The sequence below is a fragment of the Sinocyclocheilus anshuiensis genome, unplaced genomic scaffold (assembly GCF_001515605.1).
Source record: "Sinocyclocheilus anshuiensis isolate Anshui unplaced genomic scaffold, SAMN03320099.WGS_v1.1 scaffold1051, whole genome shotgun sequence".
In the NCBI taxonomy this organism is placed as follows: domain Eukaryota; kingdom Metazoa; phylum Chordata; class Actinopteri; order Cypriniformes; family Cyprinidae; genus Sinocyclocheilus; species Sinocyclocheilus anshuiensis.
The window spans coordinates 596,875-619,784 of record NW_015546234.1 but is presented as its reverse complement, the minus strand read 5'-3'; the positions used below and the strand labels follow the sequence as shown (position 1 = coordinate 619,784).

Genomic DNA, 22,910 nt, shown 5'->3' with positions numbered 1-22,910 from the left:
AAAAAAAGATATATTTCTATCTATCTATCTATCTATCTATCTATATATATATATATATATGCAAATTCTGTAGGTAATAAGACATAAATCTCACAAAATGTTGGATTTATGCTTAAAATTTTGCTTGTAAAATAATATAATAATCTCTAAAGGCATGTGTTATGTCTCATGCAGCTTTGCTTTTCAAGTAAGTCTTTTTTTTGTGGAAAAACAAGACGAAAATACTAATGAAGAGAAAAAAAGATTTTACAGTGTAACACATTACTGTGTTGTTCTCTGAAAATGGAGCTTGAAACTTCTGTTGAACTTTAGCAGGTCATGTGAAGTTAAAAAAACTGTCTGATGTTCTGCATCCCAGATTTACAAATTATCACCTTTTATCCTTACTTATCAGCATGGGCCTGTTATCTTCTCTGCAGTACATTTTGAACGAGATAGAGGTGAAGGCCAAGACAGAGCTGTGGATGAAACAGAATGAGGAGTATTTGAGGGAACAGAAAGGTAAGTGTATAGGAGAAGAAGAGCTTAATGCATTTATTAACACAAGCTCATACACTCGATCTGTGCTGACGTCAGAGGCATATGTCCTACCAAGGGACTGCTCAGCCACAGAGACAAAAATTCAGTGAAAGGAAGGATTTTGTTTTTAAATACTGGCACAGTGAACTACTTCCTGCAATTTCATCCCATGATTGAACTTTGTGAAATTAAGTTTGATTTTTACTGTGAAAAATAAAAGATTGACCTCCTAAAGTTAATCTGCTCAACGTTGTAAGAGTTTTTTGAGTTTTTAAAGTCCTTTATTTTTTTTTATTGCTTTTTGTGTCTAGTCTAAAACACTCCATTTGATAAAGCCATTGTGTCTCCCTATTTTGTTTTATTTATTTTGTTTATTTTTTCAGAAAAAGAGGAGAGAATAGCTAAAGAGAAGGAGCAAGGGACCTATAAGGAGAAGGTGAGCATGTTGTGTGTGTGTGTGTGTGTGTTTGCATGTCTGCCTTTTTCTTATGTTGTCAACGTGGGCTTTCCTCCCATGCCAGGGTCTTCAGACACTCAGCAGCTGCAGGTCCTAAGAGACCGCATACTTTCCATTTTAACTTCACTTGCTCCTCTGGTTTCACCCCAGGCTCTCAGTGTCGCCTCTCCTTAACCTGTCTGCTCTGACATCTGCACCGTGACTTCCAGTCGGGGTTGGATTAGCCGGCCCTGCTCTGCACCTCTAATGAGGTGCCTTGAGCCTGATAGCAATTTCAGGTACAGTAGTCCACTTGCTGACTGTGAAGAGACTTGTTCCACTTTACCACACGAGGAACATGGTCAGCGGTGACCAGATCAGATGGTCTTGATAGCTTTCCCAGGCTACTAATGGGATTCTGTCACTTTGTTGTTGACAGCTGTTAGCCTGACATTATTATATCAAGGTCCAGTGGGGAAATGCACTGTTTAAATGATACCCAGATGACCAAAGAGATAGAAATGCTCACTTACTTAAATCACCAGTATGCTTTTAGCCTTCAGAAATGTTTTTAGAAAGCCAAAGGACTCTTCGCTATAAATAAGAGCCATCTAAGCACTGACTCCAATGTTTGTTTTTCACTGTAAACAACTCCTATTCCAATTTGTCTAGCCAAAGAAGCCATCCAAGAAGCGAGAACCGATCCTGGCCAGCACTGCGGGAGAGGCCATAGAGAAGATGTTGGAGCAGAAAAAGATCTCCAGTAAGATCAATTATGATGTTTTGCGGGACCTCAACAGCAAGGGCAGTGGGAGCAACACCACCCAGCAAGCTGAGGATGTGCCTGCCGGTGGCTCTGGCCGCAAAAAGTTGACCCGCCGCAAGAAGCAGCCAAACAAGAGCAATCTTGGCCTCGCTAAACCCGCAAGACTCATGGGCAAGAGGTAAGGATTTAATGAAGAGTGAATCTGTTGTTTGTTTGTTTTTTCACTTGGTTACTGTTGGCTCACAGTGCGCTTTGCAACTTTTTCTACTTTTTCACTCCGTGAAACCACTAAGTCTGTCTTTATGTAGTAACAGGGACCTGCTCCAAGTGGCAAAGAGACTCTTTTGTTCCTCAGACAAAGGACATTATCAAAAAGGCTGTTCCTTTGCCCTTGGAGGACTACATTTTTCTTCTTGTCAGCCTCCCAACATTTTGTCTTTGCTTTGCTCCTTTGGCTGACCTTCACAGTCATTTCCACCAGGAGAAAGCTTGTCATCAATTCAGTGACAGGACTGTCTGTCTACCATCACCTGGCACCCTGTAGTGCATGCTGGGAACCTGCCCCTTCTCCAATTAATAGTCCTCCAGGGCTCCAAACGTCCCTGTGAGAGAAGTAATGAATATACGACAGATGGAGCGCAAGATCATGACTTCTACACTTTGGCGTTGAAAGATAATTTCTCATTGTGTGATGTCTTTCCTCCAGTCCATTTCGTTAATGATAATTACTAATTTCATACTGAATGGTGAGATGGTGATGAATCAGACATATGAACGCTGTCGGAGACCTCATATCCTCAAGCTTCCAAAAGGCAATTTACTGACCCCTTTCTTTTCGATCATATGTTCATGAATGTGTTTGAAACAAACTATACAACTCTCACATTACTTTTATTACCTTTGAGATTTTTGAAATATAAATGTAGTGAATATCCTGAGGATATAAAAACATAGCCGGCTAGTGTTATCACTCTCTTTGTCTGGTGGAAATGCAATACATTTTTTGAAATTATATTTTTATTACACTACCGTTCAAAACCTTGGGCTCGGTAGGATTTTTAAATGTTTTTTAAGAGAAGTCTCTAATGCTCACCAAGGCTGCATTTACCAATAAAAAAATATATATAGTTTATTAAAATTTATTTACAATTTAAAATAATAGTTTTCTATTTGAATATATTTTAAAGTGTAATTTATTCCTGTGATGAATTTTCAGAAGCTGAATTTTCAGCATTACTCCAGTCTTCAGGATCTTTCAGAAATAATTCTAAGCTGATTTATTATTATTATCAATGCTAAAAACAGTCAGTAAATGCCAGTAAATCCTCTAGTGTTGTAAGGCATGATGTAAGTCACTTTGTTTGAACTGTTGTTCGCCCCATCAGCTGGCAGACTCGCAGAGGCCAGTGTAAAAATATTAAATCATCATATGTTGCTGACACTGTGGAACAAATTGGACGATAAACTTGAATTTAGTTCCAGCTTCAGTTGAGAGAGCTTGCTCCCACTCCTGTTGAAACATGGGAACATTTGTAATGAGCTGTCATGGGAGGGCAAAGAGTTTTAGTTTTGTTTCCATGACTTGCAAGTAGCAACTGTCTAAGATATTTCACACAGTACTTTTAGAGATAAATGGTTCAAAACAGCCAGAATCCCATTTTCTCTTCTGGATTTGCTAAGTGTGCAGAAATAAATGTCTACAATTGCCCAATTGCTCATCTTTCACAATGCATGCAGTGCTCTCTGTCAGAAAACTCGCACTCCAACTGATCAAAGCACATTTCTTCAAACATATTTTTTTTACATGAGCTGGTACATAAGTTATTTTTGGGCCTGAATAGATCTATTTGTCATATATCTATTTGTCTATATAGGTGCTGTTGTTACTCTTCTTCACTGCCTTGACTAGCTAACAGACCCCTTCTAGACGCTCTGCTAACCAGGTAGAATTGGTAATTCCCCTCCCCCTTTACCAGCCTCACACACCAGATTGAACCTCTGCACGACCTCCAAACTAACAGCAATGGTGAAGCACTCCTCCTATAAGATAAGAACATAAAGTTCTGTCATTTCTTTCCTCCTTTTTTTGCCTGTTCACCTGTTCCTTTTCCTTTTCTATCCTTGTCTTTTAGTAAAGGCTTGCCATTCTTAAAACTGCTGGGATTTGCTTTTTGAAGTGTAAATCTGATCTCGCTGCATGAGGATGACCTGTCTATGCCTCTCTTCTCGGCATACCTCAGAAAAAGTGACAGCCCGACAGAACGCTTCACCTCCCAGCTCCAGCGTGCTGCTTGATCCTGTTTCTGATCCTCGTTTTACAGTAACAGCTACCGCTTTGAAATCAGACTGATGATTTGAGGAGCAGCATTGACCCTGGGGATTTGGGAGTGAAGAACCATACATATTTCTGCTGTCTACCCGGTCCATTCTGGTTTTTTAGCTCCTTGACAACGTGAGTGGAGATTGATTTGTAAATGTTAGCTTAAAGGGATACTCCACCCCAAAATGAAAATTTTGTCATTAATCACTTACCCCCATGTCGTTCCACACCCGTAAAAGCTTAGTTCGTCTACGGAACACAATTTAAGATATTTTGGATGAAAGCCGGGAGGCTTGTTGTCGTTCCAAACCCGTAAAAGCTTAGTTCGTCTTCGGAACACAATTTAAGATATTTTGGATGAAAACCGGGAGGTTGTGACTGTCCCATTGACTGCTTAGTAAATTACACTGTCAAGGTCTAGAAAAGTATGAAAGACATTGTCAGAATAGTCCATCTGCCATCAGTGATTCAACCGTAACGTTGTGAAGCGATGAGAATACTTTTTGTATGCGAAGAAAACAAAAATAACGACTTTATTCAACAATTCGTCTCCTCTGTGTCTCTCTGCATCACCGTAGCGCCATTTTGGAGAACATCAGCTGAACGCAAGCAGCGTACGCTATTCTGTGTCAGCCGCGCTGCACGGATGTGCTGTTTTCGTTCAAATCAAAGCGTAAATACACATAGAAAACATATCCTTGTGTCGCGGCTGACACAGAAGAGCGTACACCGTATTTTCTAAAATGGCGCTACGGTGATGCGGAGAGACACAGTGGAGAGACACGTTATTTTTGTTTTCTTTGTGTACAAAAAGTATTCTCGTCACTTCATAACGTTACGGTTGAACCACTGATGGCAGATGGACTATTCTGACAATGTCTTTCATACTTTTCTAGACCTTGACAGTGTAATTTACTTGGCAGTCAATCGGACAGTCACAAGCCTCCCGGTTTTTATCCAAAATATCTTAAATTGTGTTCTGTAGACAAACAAAGCTTTTAGGGGTTTGGAACGACATGGGGGTAAGTGATTAATGACAAAATTTTCATTTTGGGGTGGAGTATCCCTTTAAGGTCAGACGGTATGAGTTAGAGTTGTTGAAGATGTGCTTTCCACCAGGCCTACACTGAGTAAAGTACACAGCGCCTCTCATTTATTTTGCCTGGCACATTCGGAAATAGCCAATGAGCCCGAGTGCCCTGATGCGTTTCGCAGATCCTCCCTTTCTGTTTGACCCAACTTAGTTTCCCAAACTAAAATGTCATTGTTTCCACCCTAACGTTAGTCCACTTCCAGCAGTATGGCTTTTCGCTCATTATTACAGCAGGCTTTCAATGTCTATACTGTTAGACCCTATCGACTTGTGTTCTAGAGGGCAGGAAACCAAGGCAACTGACTGTGGAGTGTGTCATTCGGTCCGTCTCAATGGAACTCCTTGTCGCCAAAAACCCTTCACAACCTCCTAGCAACAAAAACAGCAGAATGAGTCATTTTGTTTGTTTCTAGCGTGGTCACGTTGACCCAGGACCGGCGTGGAACCGTCTGGCTGTATAGAAAAGTTATTCTCTAAAGACTTTTGTGGTTGTACTCATGGGCCTAAGTGAGATAAGACGGTAGGAAGGACCTCTTAGTTTCATCTTGTGCCTGGTTCTCGACCTCTAAGCTTGGTCAAAAGGTTTTAGACCGGGTCTCTCAGCATGGAGTGCTCCATTGTTTGAGGATGCCATTTATCAGTGGGTCAGTATAGTCCTGAGGATGTCTGGTGGTGGGAGTAAGGGAGCCACATCCTGCTGATGGGAATCATGTTTGGTCGAGGCGAAGCAGCTGGATTGTTTCATTTAATATAGTGAGGTCACTAAAAATAACTCTGGATTTTAGAGTGGCTCTAATCAAATCACAATAATAAGGGAAGGAAATGCATAGTTCTTAGACTATCATAGAAATTATCCACATTATCCACAATTATCCATAATATTATCCACAATATTTCAAAAATAAAAATCTCACAGACTCTTGCCATCTACAGATGTACATTACCGTTCAAAAGTTTGGGGTTGAAAATACAGTAAAAACCAGTAATATTCTGAAATATTATTACAATTGAAAATAACCGTTTTCTATTTGAATATATTTTAAAATATAATTTATTCCTGTGATGGTGAAGCCGAATTTTCAGCAGCCATTACTCCAGTCTTCAGTGTCACATGATCCTTCAAAAATCATTCTAATATGCTGATTTGCTGCTCAAGAATTTTTTTTTTTATTACTATCAATGTTGAAAACAGTTGTGCTACTTAATATTTTTTGTGAAAACCGATATGTTTTTCAGGATTCTTTGATGAAAAGAAATTAAAAAAAAAAAGTATTTATTTGAATTTATTGATATGACCCCAAACTGTTGAACGTTAGTGCATTTATAATCTTAATAATCTCATATCTCATATCTTGAAAGGTTTATACGTTACTGTTAAAATATGGAGAAAATTAATGAGATTTTTACTTTCAAAACCTGCCTGTTGTGCTCTATAGGCTTCCCGCCGCCGTTACAAGGCCAGAGATCTGCAGGTGATGCCGAGAGGCCATGTTAAAAACCTTGCGAGCTCTCTTACCCTTCCCTTCCATCTGCACTAGAGTCACAGAGGGAGATTGACTCAGTCACAGCACACTTCTCAAGCTGTGTCAGCAGGAGTCTTCTCCTACTCATCTTCCCTGACTGACTCGAAGCCATTAATGGAAACTTCTCTCTCCTGGTGGCATGGGGCAGATATGCATGTACAGATGTTATTGTGATTGCAGGTGATAGAACCTCCTGTGCACTTTCCTTGCAACTACCAGGTTTTGATCGCCTAGTCGTACACAAAGCGCTACAGGTTTTGGGCCAAAGCTGTTACGAAGCAGCGGTCCCTTTGATGAGAAGAAAATTGCTACTTGCTCCATGGAGGCTTCGCGCCTTTTAAATTCTTCGTGTTTGATCGGTTCAGGGCGTTTTCACTCCCACACACTGTTTTGTTTTGTGGTAGGCAATGATCAAGAAGTTGCTTCAACAGCGCCATGGTTGGTGACTGTGAATAATATGAGTGTTGGAGGCAGTTTACAGGATACTTTTAGTGTATTGCACGTTTGAGTGTGCATGTATTGCATATGTAATTTTGGGGTGTCTGTTCAAAATGTATACACTACTTTTAAAAAGTTTAGGGTCAGAAGTCTCTTATGCTCACCAAGGCAGGATTTATTTTAACAAAAAACAGTAAGAACAGTAAAATTCTAAAAGTATTATATTTTAAAATGTATGGATTTATAAAATGGATTTAAAAATTTATTCCTGTGATGGAAAAGCTCAATTTTCTGCATCATCCTTATTAAATTCTATTCTTTTTGTGGAAATCATGATACATTTATTTTCAGGATTCTTTGATGAATAGAAAGTTCAAAACAAGTGTTACTTTTCATTAATTTAAAGCAAATTTTATTTAGTAGTTTAATATATTTAAATATTTTATTATTATTTTTTAAATATTTTATTATTTTATTTTATTTATCTTTTACAAGTTCTGTGCCTGTGTGACATGGCGGACAATCTGTCCTCACAAGCTATATATCCATCTGAAGTGAAGTAGTGATGAAATCACTCACAATGCTGAACAAAGTCACAATAGTGAAATCAGGGACAAATCCCACCTCCCCTCTGTTGCTCTGGACTGCTGGAGGGTGAGTTATAAGTAGGATAATCACATCTTTCTTCTCCTCCATGGATCTTTATTTCTCTCGAAGCCTTGTCCCCGAGTCAGACCACTGGGGGCTTTCCTCAGTGGTCTGCAGGAAGTGTGATAAGATGCCTTGTCACCACGAGGTGTAGAAACCACTGGGCCCTAATTGTTGCCTCCTCCAGGGTCAGATTGCATGTCTTTCTTCTGTATCTCCTCCATCATGCTAGATCTGAGAGAAGGAGCTGAATGCATAATGGCTTTGTCCTTCAGAAAGAGGATGCTCTGTGAGTATTTTAGGGGAAGCTTTTTTTGGTATGTGTTGCTGCTGTTCTCAGTGCAGACAGACTCTGTGCACGCTTCCCCACTGATTTATATGAGTTCAGTGATATTTGATGGTTACTATTGATATTTTTCTAGCTGTGCAACCACTTTGAGGAGGAATGAGGTTCACTCCTAAAGGGGTAATAGTGGGTTTGGCTATTATAGGTCATTGGAGACCAGCTGTAAAGTAGTTTAGACAGTGATTTGAACCCCATTGCCTGATGTTTTGGTTTTGTTTACATGCCTTCTATCCTTCACCTTTTCACCTTTTTGATGGGAATATTTCATGTGTTTCTGCTAGAAGCTATTTATCAAATAAAGGTTTAAGGTTTGGTTTGTATTTGTTTTGAGCATCATAAATGCATAAACAGGGCTGTTGAATGATGACGGAGCATTTGGCTTTTAAAATGAAACAGCCAAATGAATCTTAAGTCAACGAGTTACAGAATTGCCTTATAAAGATTGAGTGTATAGCTTCTTTCTTTAAAGAACACACAATGTACCTTTTTGCCTGCACCTTTAAACCAACTAATTAAAAGAACTGGTTCATTACAGCCATTTTTGTGAATCAGACAATATGGCTCATGTCGTGTTCAAAATGCTGGTGTGTTTTATTTTTTGCGGCTTTTGTTATCATTTTAGCGGCATTATGGAGCCCTGACAAATGTATATTTTAGTTAATTAATTTTGAATTATTTATGAATATTTTAATTTTATGTTTAGACCTGCCCCTCAATCTGCTCTCCGACTGCCCCTACAGTAAAAATTCACAACTTAAACTTAAACGCTTATTAGGGGTGGAACGGTTCAACTTACTCACGGTTCGGTTTGTATCATGGTTTTAGAGTCACGGTTTCGGTACGGTTCGGTATGTGCTATGTTTAGGCAAAAACTATACTGTCAAATAAAAGAAAATAAAAATAATCTATCTAACTACAAGCAACAGCACAAATAAATACAATAGAGTAAAGATACAAATAAAATAAACAGTGATTTTCTGTTTTTTTTTAGGTAGGTCTAACAGTTTTCAGGTACAGAAATTGAATAAAGTAATGAAATGTAAAACAGCATTGCATATTTGACTGTATAAATTAAAGATTAATCTTTATTAAAGTTACAAAAGCTATTCAATCAAGAGCAGTGAGTGATTTCTTTGTTGTTGCTGTTTGATTAATATTAAGAAAGTGCTGTCACTTTAAGAGAATGCACTGATCCAGTGCACTGATACAGTACATTCAGCCGGCTATGTCTGCTATAGGATACTTACCAAGACGGGCATTTTGACATACTTTTTGTGTGAATTTGTCCATTTAAACGCAATACTTCAGAGAAAGCTTAATATTTGCACACGTTCTGAGGCGCAGGTTTGCGCGCTTCGGATGAGCGCACGCAGGGCCGTTTCTAGGCATAGGCGAGCTAGGCGGTCGCCTAGGGCGCCACCAGCTGAAGGGGCACCAATGAGCGCACGTACTGGCACTTTTAGCAGGGTTGTGATAAAGAGCGGCACGGTCACCCTGAAATATGACTGCCCCCACTGGATCTGGCTCTTAAATGTTTAAACTGGCAAAGCTTAAACGAGTTTAGCTTAAACACAGATATCATCATGTGCTGTTCAGGTCTCACCTGTGTGCGCACGCTATCAGCACCCGAGTGATGACGGAATAAATGCTCATATTCCAGCATACGGCATTCGCATTCAACAAGAATGAATGGTTTGTCCACGTTTTTTTTTTGTTTTTTTTCCATAGCTGTTGTTGTAATGTATTGGGAAGCCAGAATGCGCATCCATCAACAGAAACTTTAGCCGAACCAGTTTAGTTTGTTTTACGTGTTATTTATAGCAAACCATATTACAGATGCATTGTCAGATTTAAGTTGAACCGCGGTCCTAGCGCGTGCCGAACCGTGTGTGGAGAACCGTACGGTTCGATTTTTTTCCGCGAACCGTTCCACCCCTAACGCTTATACCCCCAGCTGGAGAGCAGGGATTACAGCTGCGTAGTGGCACCCGAAGCTGGTGGAGAGCCTCCACCCATTACACATCTCTCCCCCCTTAGATTTATTTACAGAAAGCCAGCTGCCGTGTGATATTGGCTCAACAGAAATATTACTTCCCCCTGTCAGATTTCATCGACATGCATTATTGACAGACTGGCATATGTGCCCGGCGGAACAGAAGTGCTCCCTCTGAAATGGCAGAGTTGGGCCAGCCTCTTTTTTTTTTTTTTTTTAAATGAGAACACACTAAGAGCTGTTTAAATGTGTTGCCTAGCTACAAAGCCCATAAGAACACATCAGTAATAGTGGAAGTGTTTGATTTCCGCCCTATAGCCTTCAATGTGTTATATATAACCCATATGTGAATAGACTGTTAGCTTTGGTACTCAAATACGCATACATACTTTGTTACTAGAATTAAATATATGTTTAATCTGTAGCTGTAGGATGAGGAAGCAACTGTGTAAATTAGTACCATAGCTTTTATCCTATGTTATTAAAGCAAAAAGCCATGAGAGACTGTGCATTAAATTAATTTTAGCTTGAGTAGATGGTTCTGTGACATGATTATAGACAACAGTGTTCAGTAAAATATTTTTATTAATAATCATCATATGTATTTCATTATTAATGAACCTACCACTTCTATAACAGCTGATAAGCGACAGCTGAAAACCCATCTCTTTCGAAGCTACTTGACTTCATCATAAAAAAAAATAAATAAAATAAAAAAAAACTCTCTCTCTTTATTTATTCCTTCTCTTTCTAGCTTGTACTTATTTGAACAATGTCTAAGAACTTGGTATTACAACCACTTCCTGTGTCTGTTTGCCTCTTAAGAAGAATCGCTTTATGTATCCCCCAATTGTAAGTCGCTTTGGATAAAAGCGTCTGCTAAATGACTAAATGTAAATGTAAATGTATTAACCAAAATAAACAATCTTCCACCAAATAAAATTGTTTTTCAGCTTCGCCGTAGGCTGTTTATGGTTTCCAAGCAAGCATTTTAACATAAAATGTATGGTTATAGTTTTGAATTTATGGTTGCATCTCATCCAACCAGAATTTAGAGTTAAACTGTTTGTTTTATTATGGATTTTAATGATTCATGTATTGATGTTATATTTATATTGTACATTTTATATATTAAATATATGTATGATTATAATTATAATGGTATTACGAATAGTTTCAACTATAATATTATTTATTATAATTATAATATTTTAATAAAAATTTAAAATAATAATTCAGTAATAATCTTTGATCTATCTATAATCTAATACATTAAACTAATAAATCCAACCAGGTTCAGCTGTTTATATATTATTGGAAACAGGCCTAGGAAAAGCATACTGAACAACTGTATATGCTTTTGTTTGCTTGCTAGTTTATTCAAAGTTTTATCTCTCATATAGACCTGATGGTGTTTACATCAGTGCTTCATTCTGCCTTTGAAAGAGTCCTGGGAGATCCTAGGAAATTATTGATGACAGAGCAGTGTTGGGATTGATTGTTAAGTGGGCAAATTTGTCTTGCATGAATTCGCTCCATTAGCCAGTTCATTCACCATCTGGCCCAGGGCGGGAGCAGGCTGCCGGGGGGAGTGTGAAGCCTGGCATAAGGACTGGGCGTCCTCACCAGCTTCACCCATTCAGCCCTGAGGGCACCCCGTCTGACCTGTGGATTGGCCCATTTTTATCTCCTCCTGAGAGGTCACAAGAGGGACACCCAAAATGTAGCACTCTGTTCAATAATGCAGGTCATCCATCTGGTTCTGGTGATTTATTTTCAGTTAAGATGCCACAGTTCTGTTCTGCAGATGTACCGATTTTGACTTCACACTTTCGCCTGGTGCCAGGCACCTGTGAAAATCCTGTTGAGGGGGAAGAAATGCACAGATGCTATCTGATGTTGTAGTGTGTGAATGTACCTCAGACCTCCTGTGTACAGTATTTCTGAAGATAATGCAGTGTTTAGCCACTATGATTTTGCTTGGCTGACAGACATTTCTCAATTTAATGAAATTAATTTCCCAGTATATTAAATAGAACCTTCTGTTCTCTCATATTTAACTCAGATTCAGCTGTTTAGGTCCTGCTGAAAGATCATTCTCTCTTTAAAGTATTAGTTCACTTCCAGAATAAAAATTTCCTGATAATTTACTCATCCCCATGTCATCCAAGATGTTCATGTCTTTCTGTCTTCAGCTGCAAAGAAATTAAGGTATTTGAGGAAAACATTCCAGAATTTTTCTCCATATAATGGTCTTCAATGGTGACCAACGGGTTGAATTGTGGTTAAAAAGTATATACATGTTTATTTTTTTAAGAAAACGACCGATCGATTCGCTAGATAAGACCTTTGTTCCTCGGCTGGGATCATGTAGAGACCTTTGAAGCTGCATTGAAACTATGCAGGACTATAACGGGACCTTCAACCCGTTGGCCAGCACTGAAGTCCATTATGGAGAAAAATCCTGGAATGTTTTCCTCAAAAACCTTAATTTCTTTGCGACTGAAGACAGAAAGACATGAACATCTTGGATGACATGGTTATGAGTAAATTATCAGGAAATTTTTATTCTGGAAGTGAACTAATCCTTTAAGTTGGGTGCTAATTGGGATTTTTGCCACGATTGTGGCCTAAGGGACATTTTGGAGATCATAAAAGATTTATTTTGTCTTAGGGCAAAATTGAAAGCTTTGGCTCACACATGCAAATGGATTAATCGCCTTTACGATATCTTAGTCTCAGATGAAGTTTTAACAATATCTCAGTAATCATTTCAATTTTGTATGTAAATAAGGATGTCAGAATGAACACAGACTCTAAAGACTTTAAATACCAGTCAGTGCTGTCAGTCACGACCAAAGTCTTAGCTAAGATGTATATCTCACAGCCTGACATAAAAGATTTTGATGCAGCACAGTCTGTTCACTCCTAAAAAATTCTCAATATGCACATGTTCACCTACTGGAACTGTCATCATGTTTATTCAGCCTCAAACCAACAGAAATGGAGGCTGAGAGCGTATTTCATAATGACACTGTACTTTTTATCTGTTACAATGAAGCTGAATGACAAACAAAACAAATTATCCCAGAAGCATTTTGTTGTTTTATAGACTACTGTTGAAATGTTTGGAATCAGTAAAATTAAAAAAATTAAAAAATAAATTTTCTTTAAAAAAAAAAGCTTTTATTCAGCATTAATGCACTAAATTGATCATCAGTAACAGTAAAGACATATATAAAGTTACAATGGAAAACAAAATCGCTAAATGTTTCTTGAGCAGCAAATCATAAAATTTTCTGAAGTATTATATGACACTAAATACTGGAGTAATGATGCTGAAAATTCAGCTTTTCCATCACAGGAATAAATTACATTTTAAGATATATTAAAGTAGAAAACAATTATTTAAAATTTTAATAATACTTGACAATATTACTGTTTTCACTGTATTTTTTTATACTGTATTATTTTTGGTCAAATAAATGCAGCCTTGGTGAGCATAAGAGACTAAAGAAACACTAAAAAATCTTCCCGAACCCAAACCTTTGAACAGTGGTTTACAGCGATGTTGCTGATAAGTGACAGTGACATTTTAATATCAACAGTGTCTCAATGTTCAGAGAATCAAGACCCTTGCCTGTACCCAAATTTGTATTCACAATACACGAATTCATAGGGAAATAATGAGACATAGCATACAAAAACTGGAATTTAATTTAAATGAAAAGACTGTAAATTCAGTCAACCTTGTTCTTAATCTCATGTCATACATACTTGGTTTGTGGCCTTAATGTGACCCCTGCTTTTGGCAGACCAGTTGCCCAGCAAGGTGCATTAGCAAACGCCACTGCATCACACTCCACTGTAAATCACACTTAGCTCACAGTGCAAACACACACCTACTGACATCATCGGTCACTTACCCTTCACTTTTCAGAGTATGCACATGCAATACTGAATGTGTGGTTATACGGGACCCTTTTTGACATCTAACCTCCAAACGCGTGCAGGGCCCTCACAGTACCCAGTGGCCCAGGTCACATGCCAGAGGCCGTTCAGCTCAGTGTCACTCTCAGTCATGTGTGTAATATGTGAGGGTGGCGCCCAGGAGGCTTATGGGGGATTGGGTTGTGATGTGGTCAGCCCCTGCCGGGCATGAAGGAGCAGTGCTGTGGAAACAGATAGAGAAGACCAGAGTTCAACAGTCATATTTAGAGATTGTCTTCGAGATACACATATCTGAACGGTCCTGTTCTCTGTCTGCATCTTGTATTTTCTCTCTCTCTCTCTCTCTCTCTCTCTCTCTCTCTCTCTCTCTCTCTCTCTGCCACTCACTGATCTGACATCACTGGACTGCAGATGCCCGCTATTAAAGGCATAAAAGAGCTCTTGAAGAATAATTGGATGTGTTTACAGTGTTTTGCCCTTCTGACACTGGAGTTGTGGCTGTTAATTCTGCCTGATTAAAGGGCCTCGGTGCCGTCTGTGTTGAGAGACGAGCAGACGGTCTGTCATAAATTGCATCAGTGATTTATAGAGGCGGCCATGGGAGGGTCAGTGTTCACTGTACTGAGGAGCGTCTGTACTGAGGAGCGTCTGTACGTCTGTGTTCGAGCGAGAATGTCTGACATGTGCATCAGATTGTGAGCTAATGGCTCTGATCCAAATCTTGATGAGCTGCCTGGCTGTCTGCTGTCTTCATAGGCTGCTGCCTTCGAAAACACTGTGTTCTAATCTCTTTCATGTAATAGCGCCATCACATTAGCGAAACTGCAGTGAAATTTTGTAGACAGACACAAGTAGGTCCATTGTCAATAGTGTAGTGATGCATTAAACACTGCTTACTTCACTTACTTCCAAACCAAGCAGCATTGTATTGGTAAAAACAATAAATTAACATTTTAAAAGTTCAACAAAATCAATGCAAAAATCTTAATCCTGTGGATTCCTATTAAAATGGCATGCAATATCACTGTAAAAGTGTAAATGTGATAGCACCTTAACTCTAAGGGTGTATTCACACCTGTCTTGTTTGGTTCGATTGAATCGAACTCAAGTTCGTTTCCCCTCTTGGTGCGGACCTTTTTGGCAGGTATGAATACAGCAATCGCACTCGGGTGCGGACCAAACAACCGTACTGAGACCCAGCTGAAGAGGTGGTCTCGGTCCGCTTCCAAACGAACTCTTGTACGGTTCGTTTAAGGTGTGAATATGACCCGACCTTGATCTGGTCCGGTTGCAGAAATCACGCTCGGAAACAGACAGCTCGCGCATATAGTGCTGTTATTTGTGTTTCAATGGCTTAAATAACTTGTTTTTAAATAGGCTAAAGCTTGCCGCAAAAATTACCATTTTCTTGATATTGTGAGTGCACACAAATAAAAATAGATCCTTTACAGTTCCGAACAATGTATTATTCTTACCTTTATGAGCAAAAATGACGGCGTATTTAATTTGTGATTACTGATGTCCTGAAGCGCGCTTCAGCGTCCACTCTCTGCACAAACGATTGGATATGCACCTAATAGCGCACATTTATATAGGTTAAATGTTTAAACTAACATTGTGATATGCTTTAAGTATTGCATGAATGGATGACATTAGCACACGTGTGGTTTTGTTTACAATTTCTGGTTCACTTGCAAAAAAGGGCAGTGTGAAAGCGAACCGCACCAAACAAAAAAAAATCAACATTGTATTTGGTCCGGACCAAAGCAAGTGAACTAGCGGACTTTCCTGGTGTGAATACACCCTAAGTTTTGTTCTAACCGGGGCATGCCACAATGGCCATTTTTGCTGATATTTTTTCTACGACATCTGTGAAATCACAATGGTCACATAACTGCACATTATGCATTAAATATCTTCCAGTTGGCTATTTGGCCAGTTGTTTGTTGTATCACGTCTGTTTAGTACTTGTTAGGCAACATTCTGATTTATAACGACTATTTGCACAGCAAGATTTGACTTTGGCTCTCAACAGACCCATTTCACATTTCCAGAGGTTCTTAGAAGCGGAAACTACAACAAATATATTTTTTACATTCCCATTTGCTCTAATATCAAAGGAATAAATCCATGATTGCGTATCTATGACTTTACAAAATAGGAAGAAATATTGAGAGATTGATTACATTGGTCAGAAGAGAGAAAAATGCCAAATTTGTTGGCACCCCCTCAGCCGTTGTATAAGAAATACTCAAGCATCAGTGTTAACTATTTTTCTGTAATTAAATTCCAAAGTGACATTATAAAAAATAAAATAAAATGAAAATATAAAAAACTACATTTACAGTGTTAATAACTGTGGAAACGTGCCATATGGAATAAAATACATTTAAAATATTTAGTGCTGTCTTAGATTTTGGTCAAAACAAGGATTCAGTTTTGGTGCCTACTGTTTGAAACAACCTCATTGTACCGGGTTATAAGTTATGTTATGGGGAGTAAAGGATGCATTTAGAAAAGTGAATCTTGCTGTATGGACTAACATGCAACATGGACACATAGTACTCTCTGACAGATATTACTGAAAGCTGCTTATTATTATATATTAAACTGATATTCTCCGTGACAGCCCATGTGAATGGCAAAAATGAATCTAACCAAAAATTTTGATCTGCACACTTTCTCTACCTGTTAGTCATTTTGAGCAGCCAGGTTAGCTGACATTGGGTTTGGAGGACAGGATGTCTACATGGATAATTAATAATGGATAATGGATAATTTGTAGAGATGGGTGGTCTAATTCAGTGGTGGAAGTTAGTGAAGCGGCTAACATCCATTTTAGCACCTTTAAAACTAGGTAAATGACAGTAATTCGTTTACTTTTCTAGCAGATGCTCTTTACTGTAGTGTTTCGAGGACCCAGTTACAGCTTCAGTCGACTCCACACAGCAAAATGATATAAAAAATGAAGACTTGTTTACAGAGAATATATCTTGAAGTTTATTTTCCTTACACCTGTGGTAAACAGTTTTTTTTTCTTGTTTTTAGCATGTAAGCATTAAATTAAAACATGTGAATTTATGTTTAAAATGAGAAAGAATGAAAAAACATTTGCCAGTGGGGTATAAAAAATAAAGTTGTATATTTTAAAATATATTCTCTGAAAAAAGGTCTTATTTTACATAATTTGCTTCTCAATTTAATATTTCTTGTTTTATAGATATCTAGATATTTTTTACTGGCAAAAGGAGAACTTTTAAATAAGAAAGTGATTTTTTTGGGCTTTTGACTTGCCTATGAAGAAAGAAAAACAAGCTTTCTGAACTCTCTGTTCAGGTCTTCTGCCTGGCTAATTTTTAGCAGCATCCTCACTCACTTCAGCTGAGCTCGTGCATTCGGTATTGTAAGATTATCTACGTTTCTCAATCCCTGCAAGCAGAGGCATCCGATGCACAATATGAGCTCTAGATTTAACTGGAGGCCATTTCACTTCCATGGCTGAAGATTTGTAAGTGTATTAGTCACACTCGGGTTGTAAATCTGTGCCTCTTCCCAAGACTATTCACTCTGCGAGGCCGCTCGGGGGTGATTGTGTTTTCCAGTAATGTGTTGGATAATCCTAATGCAGACAGGTGTGTGGCTTTCCTAATCAAGTCCAATCAGTATAATCAAACACAGCTGGACTCAAATGAAGGTGTAGAACCATCTCAAGGATGATCAGAAGAAATGGACAGCACCTGAGTTAAATATATGAGTGTCACAGCAAAGGGTCTGAATACTTAGGACCATGTGATATTTCAGTTTTTCTTTTTTAATAAATCTGCAAAAATGTCAACAATTCTGTGTTTTTCTGTCAATATGGGGTGCTGTGTGTACATTAATGAGGAAAAAAAATTAACTTAAATGATTTTAGCAAATGGCTGCAATATAACAAAGAGTGAAAAATTTAAGGGGGTCTGAATACTTTCCGTACCCACTGTACTTATTTTGTACTCAACTAACTTGCCTGTATATTCTTCTTCTCTCTTATATGTATAAAAATCGTGAAGTAGACTAAAAGTTTCACTACATTTGTACCACTTTAGCTCTAAACCAGCTCATCATAATTGTGACATAAATAGCAGTCTCTCTCCACAGTTTACACTGGACTAACATGAAGCCAAGGTCATTCTCATTTCAGAAAGTTCCCTTCCTCCTCTCTCTCCCCTTCCCCCATCAAACTAATTAGTGTTTTATACTGGTCTCTTTAATATTAGCCCAAAATAGTGCTGGTGTTTGATGTTTAAATCCAGTCACCGGGAAGTGTAAGCTAAGGATTTCATCAGCGCCACAGGGCTTCTTTAGCCCCAGTAGTGCAGGTCTCAGTGTGAATCTATTGTTTTAGATATGCCTCAGTAATCTGCTGTGGGGTGGGAGTAAAAGAGGGGGCAGGAAGTATGCTTCATATTTTCATATTATTAGAAGGAAAATTAGGCCAGTTATGAGTTCATGTCAATGTGTAAGCTGCTCTGAAGATGGTTGAGGCCACTGAAGATTCACTAAACAATTTTTTTACCTTTTTGCCTTGCTTTCTCTAGACTCCGCCCCTTAATATCGTCCACTCCCAAGAAGAAGAGGACAGCAGCCAAACCGGTAGGTTGAATGAGAGCCCTCTATTATTACTGTTAATATTTTATTTTCCATTTAAAAGTTAATTTTACATTGGTGCATTGGTACATTACCATGGTTATTCTTGTTGCAACCAATTCGATTGGACCTACAGCCCTGGACATTAAAAACCAAATATATGGCAAGAATTTTCTCTTCTGTTTTTGAACTCTGCACCTCATTTCATAATCCAAGATCTAATGTGATTACTGAATGGCATCTCAGTGCAGACCTGTTTGTGGTCTGTTTTCTTGTTGACCTAATGAACAACATTTCATGAATATCAGCTTAAATTCACTTGATTAACCCTACTTGACTTCAGTGGTAAATCCATCACGATAATCAAATACTTCATAGCTAAATGGCACGGCAATAAATAGCGAACCAGCATATTTCACAATACAGGGTAAATATGGCATATACATTTAATTGAAAGTCAATATTTGTGATAATGTTCAAGCCAAGTTGATGGATTGCCTCTGTGGTCACTGGGTCTTAGTGTCTCTCTTCAAAATAGTCAGGCTTGATTAAGGACCAACGTAGCCTGAAGTCAACCATACTGAAGTACGTGTACAAACAGACAAAAAAGCTGTTGTGGGGGAAAAATCACGCACAAAATGATTGCAGGGGTCAACTTTGCTCTCGCAATGAAGCCCCCCGCTGTCCCATCCAGGTTGCTGCCAATATGTTCTGAAATAAATCAGTATTATATAATGTATTGTGCCTTTCTCAGAGAGATTCAGAGGAGAGTCATTCTTAACAAATAAACATTAGCCGTTCTCCCTTTGTTCCCACAAAACAAGAGCAGAGCATTCTCTGGGGTCATAAGGGGTCTTAGTTCAGATGTCATAAATACTACTAATAAATTGTAGAATGAAATAGAAGCATTAAACAGAAAAGTTCTGGAATAGTATCTGTTATCTTTTTCTTAATTTTCTTGTTCCTAATGAGATCATTAATGCCCCAGCCCAGATTCTCTAGCCATTAGGCCTCTGCTTGTCTCTGTGATCCCAGCCCGAGTTACTCACTCTGGGTGTAACCTACAGGTGAGCTGCAGGGAGTCTTCTATGCGTTTGCCAAGCTTGGCAGCCCCTATTACAAGAACCCCACTGCTGCTGTTTCCCCTTAACTGGCACTGCCTGAAGAGTGGCCTCACGGTACAGCGGCAAGTCTGTGCTATAATTACCACTGAGACTTTCATGCTCTTCCTCCAGTTTTCACAATATGATAATTGATTTAGGCCTCTGCTTCCCCTGAGCTGTACTTCCTTACACAGATGCCTGCTGGGAAATGTAGCCTTGATTCACTTGGGCTCGTTCTTTTCGATTTAATCTTTGTTTTTTCCTCGACTGTGTAGTTTCACTAATTTTAGTTGTTTTTTTAAGGGAAGGGAATCAGCACAAGTTGCAGGCCAGAGTCAAACCTGCATTTCCAACATAAGCACCATGATTCTACATGTCAGATGCACTAGCCACTACACTATGGTGCAGAGTAAGAATCAGTATTGAGCATTACTATGGAAAATATTTGTGAAAAAGGGATCAGGATTTGTTGCAGGCCAGATTCAAACCTGCATTTCCCACATGAGCACCATGATTCAACATGTCAGATGCATGTATGCTAGCCACTACTCTATGGTGCTGACTAAAAAAATAGACTTTAAATTAATATGTAAATTATTGAGGATAAAGTAGGGAAATGCGATCAGAACTTGTTGCAGGCCAGATTCAAACCTGCATTACTCATATAAGCAGATTTAATATGTTAGATGCACATATTTTAGCCACTACACTATGGTGCTGACTAAGAATCAGTTTTTTTAACATTATTATGGAAATTATTTGGGAGAAACAGGAAATGGGCTCGGAACTTGTTGCAGGCCAGATTCAAACCTGCATTTCCCACATGAGCACCATGATTTAACATGTCAGAAGCATATTTGCTAGTCACCACACTATGGTGCTAACTAAGAATCAGCATATTGAATATTATTATGAAAATTATTTGGGGCAAATAGGATCGGGACTTGTTGCAGGCCAGATTCAAATCTACATTACCCACATGTTCACCACAATTCAGTGTGTTAAATGGGATCAAGACACATTGCAGATCAGATTAGAACCGGTATCACCAGCGCAAGCACATTTTATATCTGACAGTAGAATTTCACTGAAGCATTGTTAGTTTATAAACTAATATGTTGTCTTTTATTGTTCTAAAACATTATTTATTTCAGGTCACTCCCAACATCACCATGATGTTGCCCCCTGCAGCCCCAGAGCCCCCTCCAGCTCCAACCCCTCCCCCCGTGATGGAAATTGGGCCTGTGGCATATGATGAACCCGCTGAGGAGGAAGAGGAGAATGAGGAAGAGGCGGAGGTGTCTTGCATTAGTGCCATGGAACTGATAGGTGGAAATGGTCAGTATGTCACAGCGGATTGTAGTCATGTCGCTGACAAGGATAATGAAGTCACGGCTCAAGGGTTCAATGAGTTCAAAGAGTTTCCTAGATTAGTTCCAAGGTCTGACTCTTCATTTTGACAAATTGTGTAATGCTAAGTGGCTGTAACTCTCTAGCATTCGTGGCAGACTACATTTGAAGTGTTTATCATCTTGATAAACTGCTCCTATCTCTTCTCCTCTGCAAGTCATACATCTACAAATAGTTGCTTATCACAGTAGTGTCCTAGCAGCAGTCTACCAATATAGTTTGATCTAATCTTTACCGTTCTCTTTTTTCAACATGTATCCAGAAACAATAGAATTCATGACAACCTTTCGCTTTACAGACTACGGATGTGAAGCTGAAGAAGAGGAGGTATTTTAGACTGCCGTCTGTTCCCCGAAATTCTTCTCATCCTCCTATCAACTATCCACCACTCTGTATAGTGAGGAGAGGAGAAATTAAGGCACATTTGAGACACCTATAATATGCTGCATGTTTATGAAAGGTCATTCTCCATCACAGTGCTTTATATGACTGGTTAAACTGCAGCATCTGTGTGATGAATGAGCTACAATGGGAGAAGGTGGCTGGCAGCTTTAGACTGAAGAACATAAAACCAGTTTAGCACTTTGTCGGTGTTCCACTAAAAGTTCAAGAGACAGGAAGCTCTATAGTAGTTTCCTGAGTGTCTCAGAGAATTTGATTTACGGGTGCAGGATTTGAACCTGTTTGTAATTCCTTAAAGGTGAGGATATTGATGTCTTCTTAGCTTGCTAATAATATTGAATGCATTGTGGGAAAATGTAATAGCGATCTGTTGTACGTTTACACTTGTACAGAATTGTACATATACAGTAGGAAGCTGTGAAATTGTCACTTTCAGTGTTTTAACTTTTTATTTGCAGCTATTTTGTCTGTATATATGTACATGTAACAGTATTTTGTTAGATGCACTGTTATATTTCCTTATTCCATGAAAAAGTAAATGTTCCTCTGTGTTGGATTATGATAAATATTAATGTATTTTACAGCAATGTTATGACCCTCATTTTAACTGTTTTCATCAGATCATCAGATGTGGATTTCAGAGTACACAGTAAAAACTAGTGAGCAGAATATGTTAATGTGTATGTGAATAAATTCACGCATGTTTAGGATGATTTAATGATGATTTTATGGTGCTTTTGCATTCATTTTGTAGTTTAAAAGCCCCATCCCCTATTCATTGTAGCTTTTGTGTTCCACTGAAGAAAGAAGGAAAGTCATACAGATTTGGAACATGACAGTGAGTAAATGACAACAGAATTGTACATTTTTGGTAGCACAACAAGCATTGTGAATACATTTCTTCATGTTTTCCCTACATTCCCTTTCTCGTTTCTTTTTATATTTTTCATGTCAAGCAAGTACTGTACAGTAGTTCCTTTTCAGCTGAAATTCTTAAATGTTATTTGCCAGCCAAACCCCTTTGACCTGAAATATTTACTTGAAGTACCCCAAGATTTTATATTAATATTTAAATGAACATGTTTACAGTTCTCTGATGTTGGTTAATGGTCACATGACATGCAGGCAAACAAATAAATTGTTTTGATTAATTTAGATTTTTTAATTTATTGTAATTTTTATAACTAAATTAATTATTAGCTTTTCATTAACTCAAAAACCACTTGCAGTTGCCTCACAAACCTTAGTTTGGCAAACCACAGTATGCTACACGTCTACACAGACTCACTTCCCACATGCTACACGTACGTCTGTGATTCAATTGCTAATGTCTCAA

The 22,910-nt window shown here is 38.5% G+C and overlaps 1 protein-coding gene across 4 annotated transcripts in view; it reads left to right on the top strand.

Annotated features, from left to right (window-relative positions):
* The window catches only part of brf1b (BRF1 general transcription factor IIIB subunit b), a 63,937-nt gene extending 41,316 nt beyond the window's left edge, over window positions 1-22,621 (top strand). Inside the window, exons 14-19 of one of the 4 annotated variants that reach the window (XM_016503497.1) lie at window positions 420-501; window positions 903-955; window positions 1,628-1,899; window positions 18,611-18,665; window positions 20,917-21,100; window positions 21,471-22,621. In XM_016503497.1, the coding sequence (XP_016358983.1) occupies window positions 420-501; window positions 903-955; window positions 1,628-1,899; window positions 18,611-18,665; window positions 20,917-21,100; window positions 21,471-21,508 (684 nt within the window). In that variant the 3' untranslated portion in view covers window positions 21,509-22,621. Of the gene's footprint in view, window positions 1-419; window positions 502-902; window positions 956-1,627; window positions 1,900-3,595; window positions 3,640-4,042; window positions 4,090-18,610; window positions 18,666-20,916; window positions 21,101-21,434 lie in introns of those variants that run through there. The other 3 variants (XM_016503496.1, XM_016503498.1, XM_016503499.1) reach the window with 3 other exon arrangements.
* Window positions 22,622-22,910: the final 289 nt, after the last annotated feature.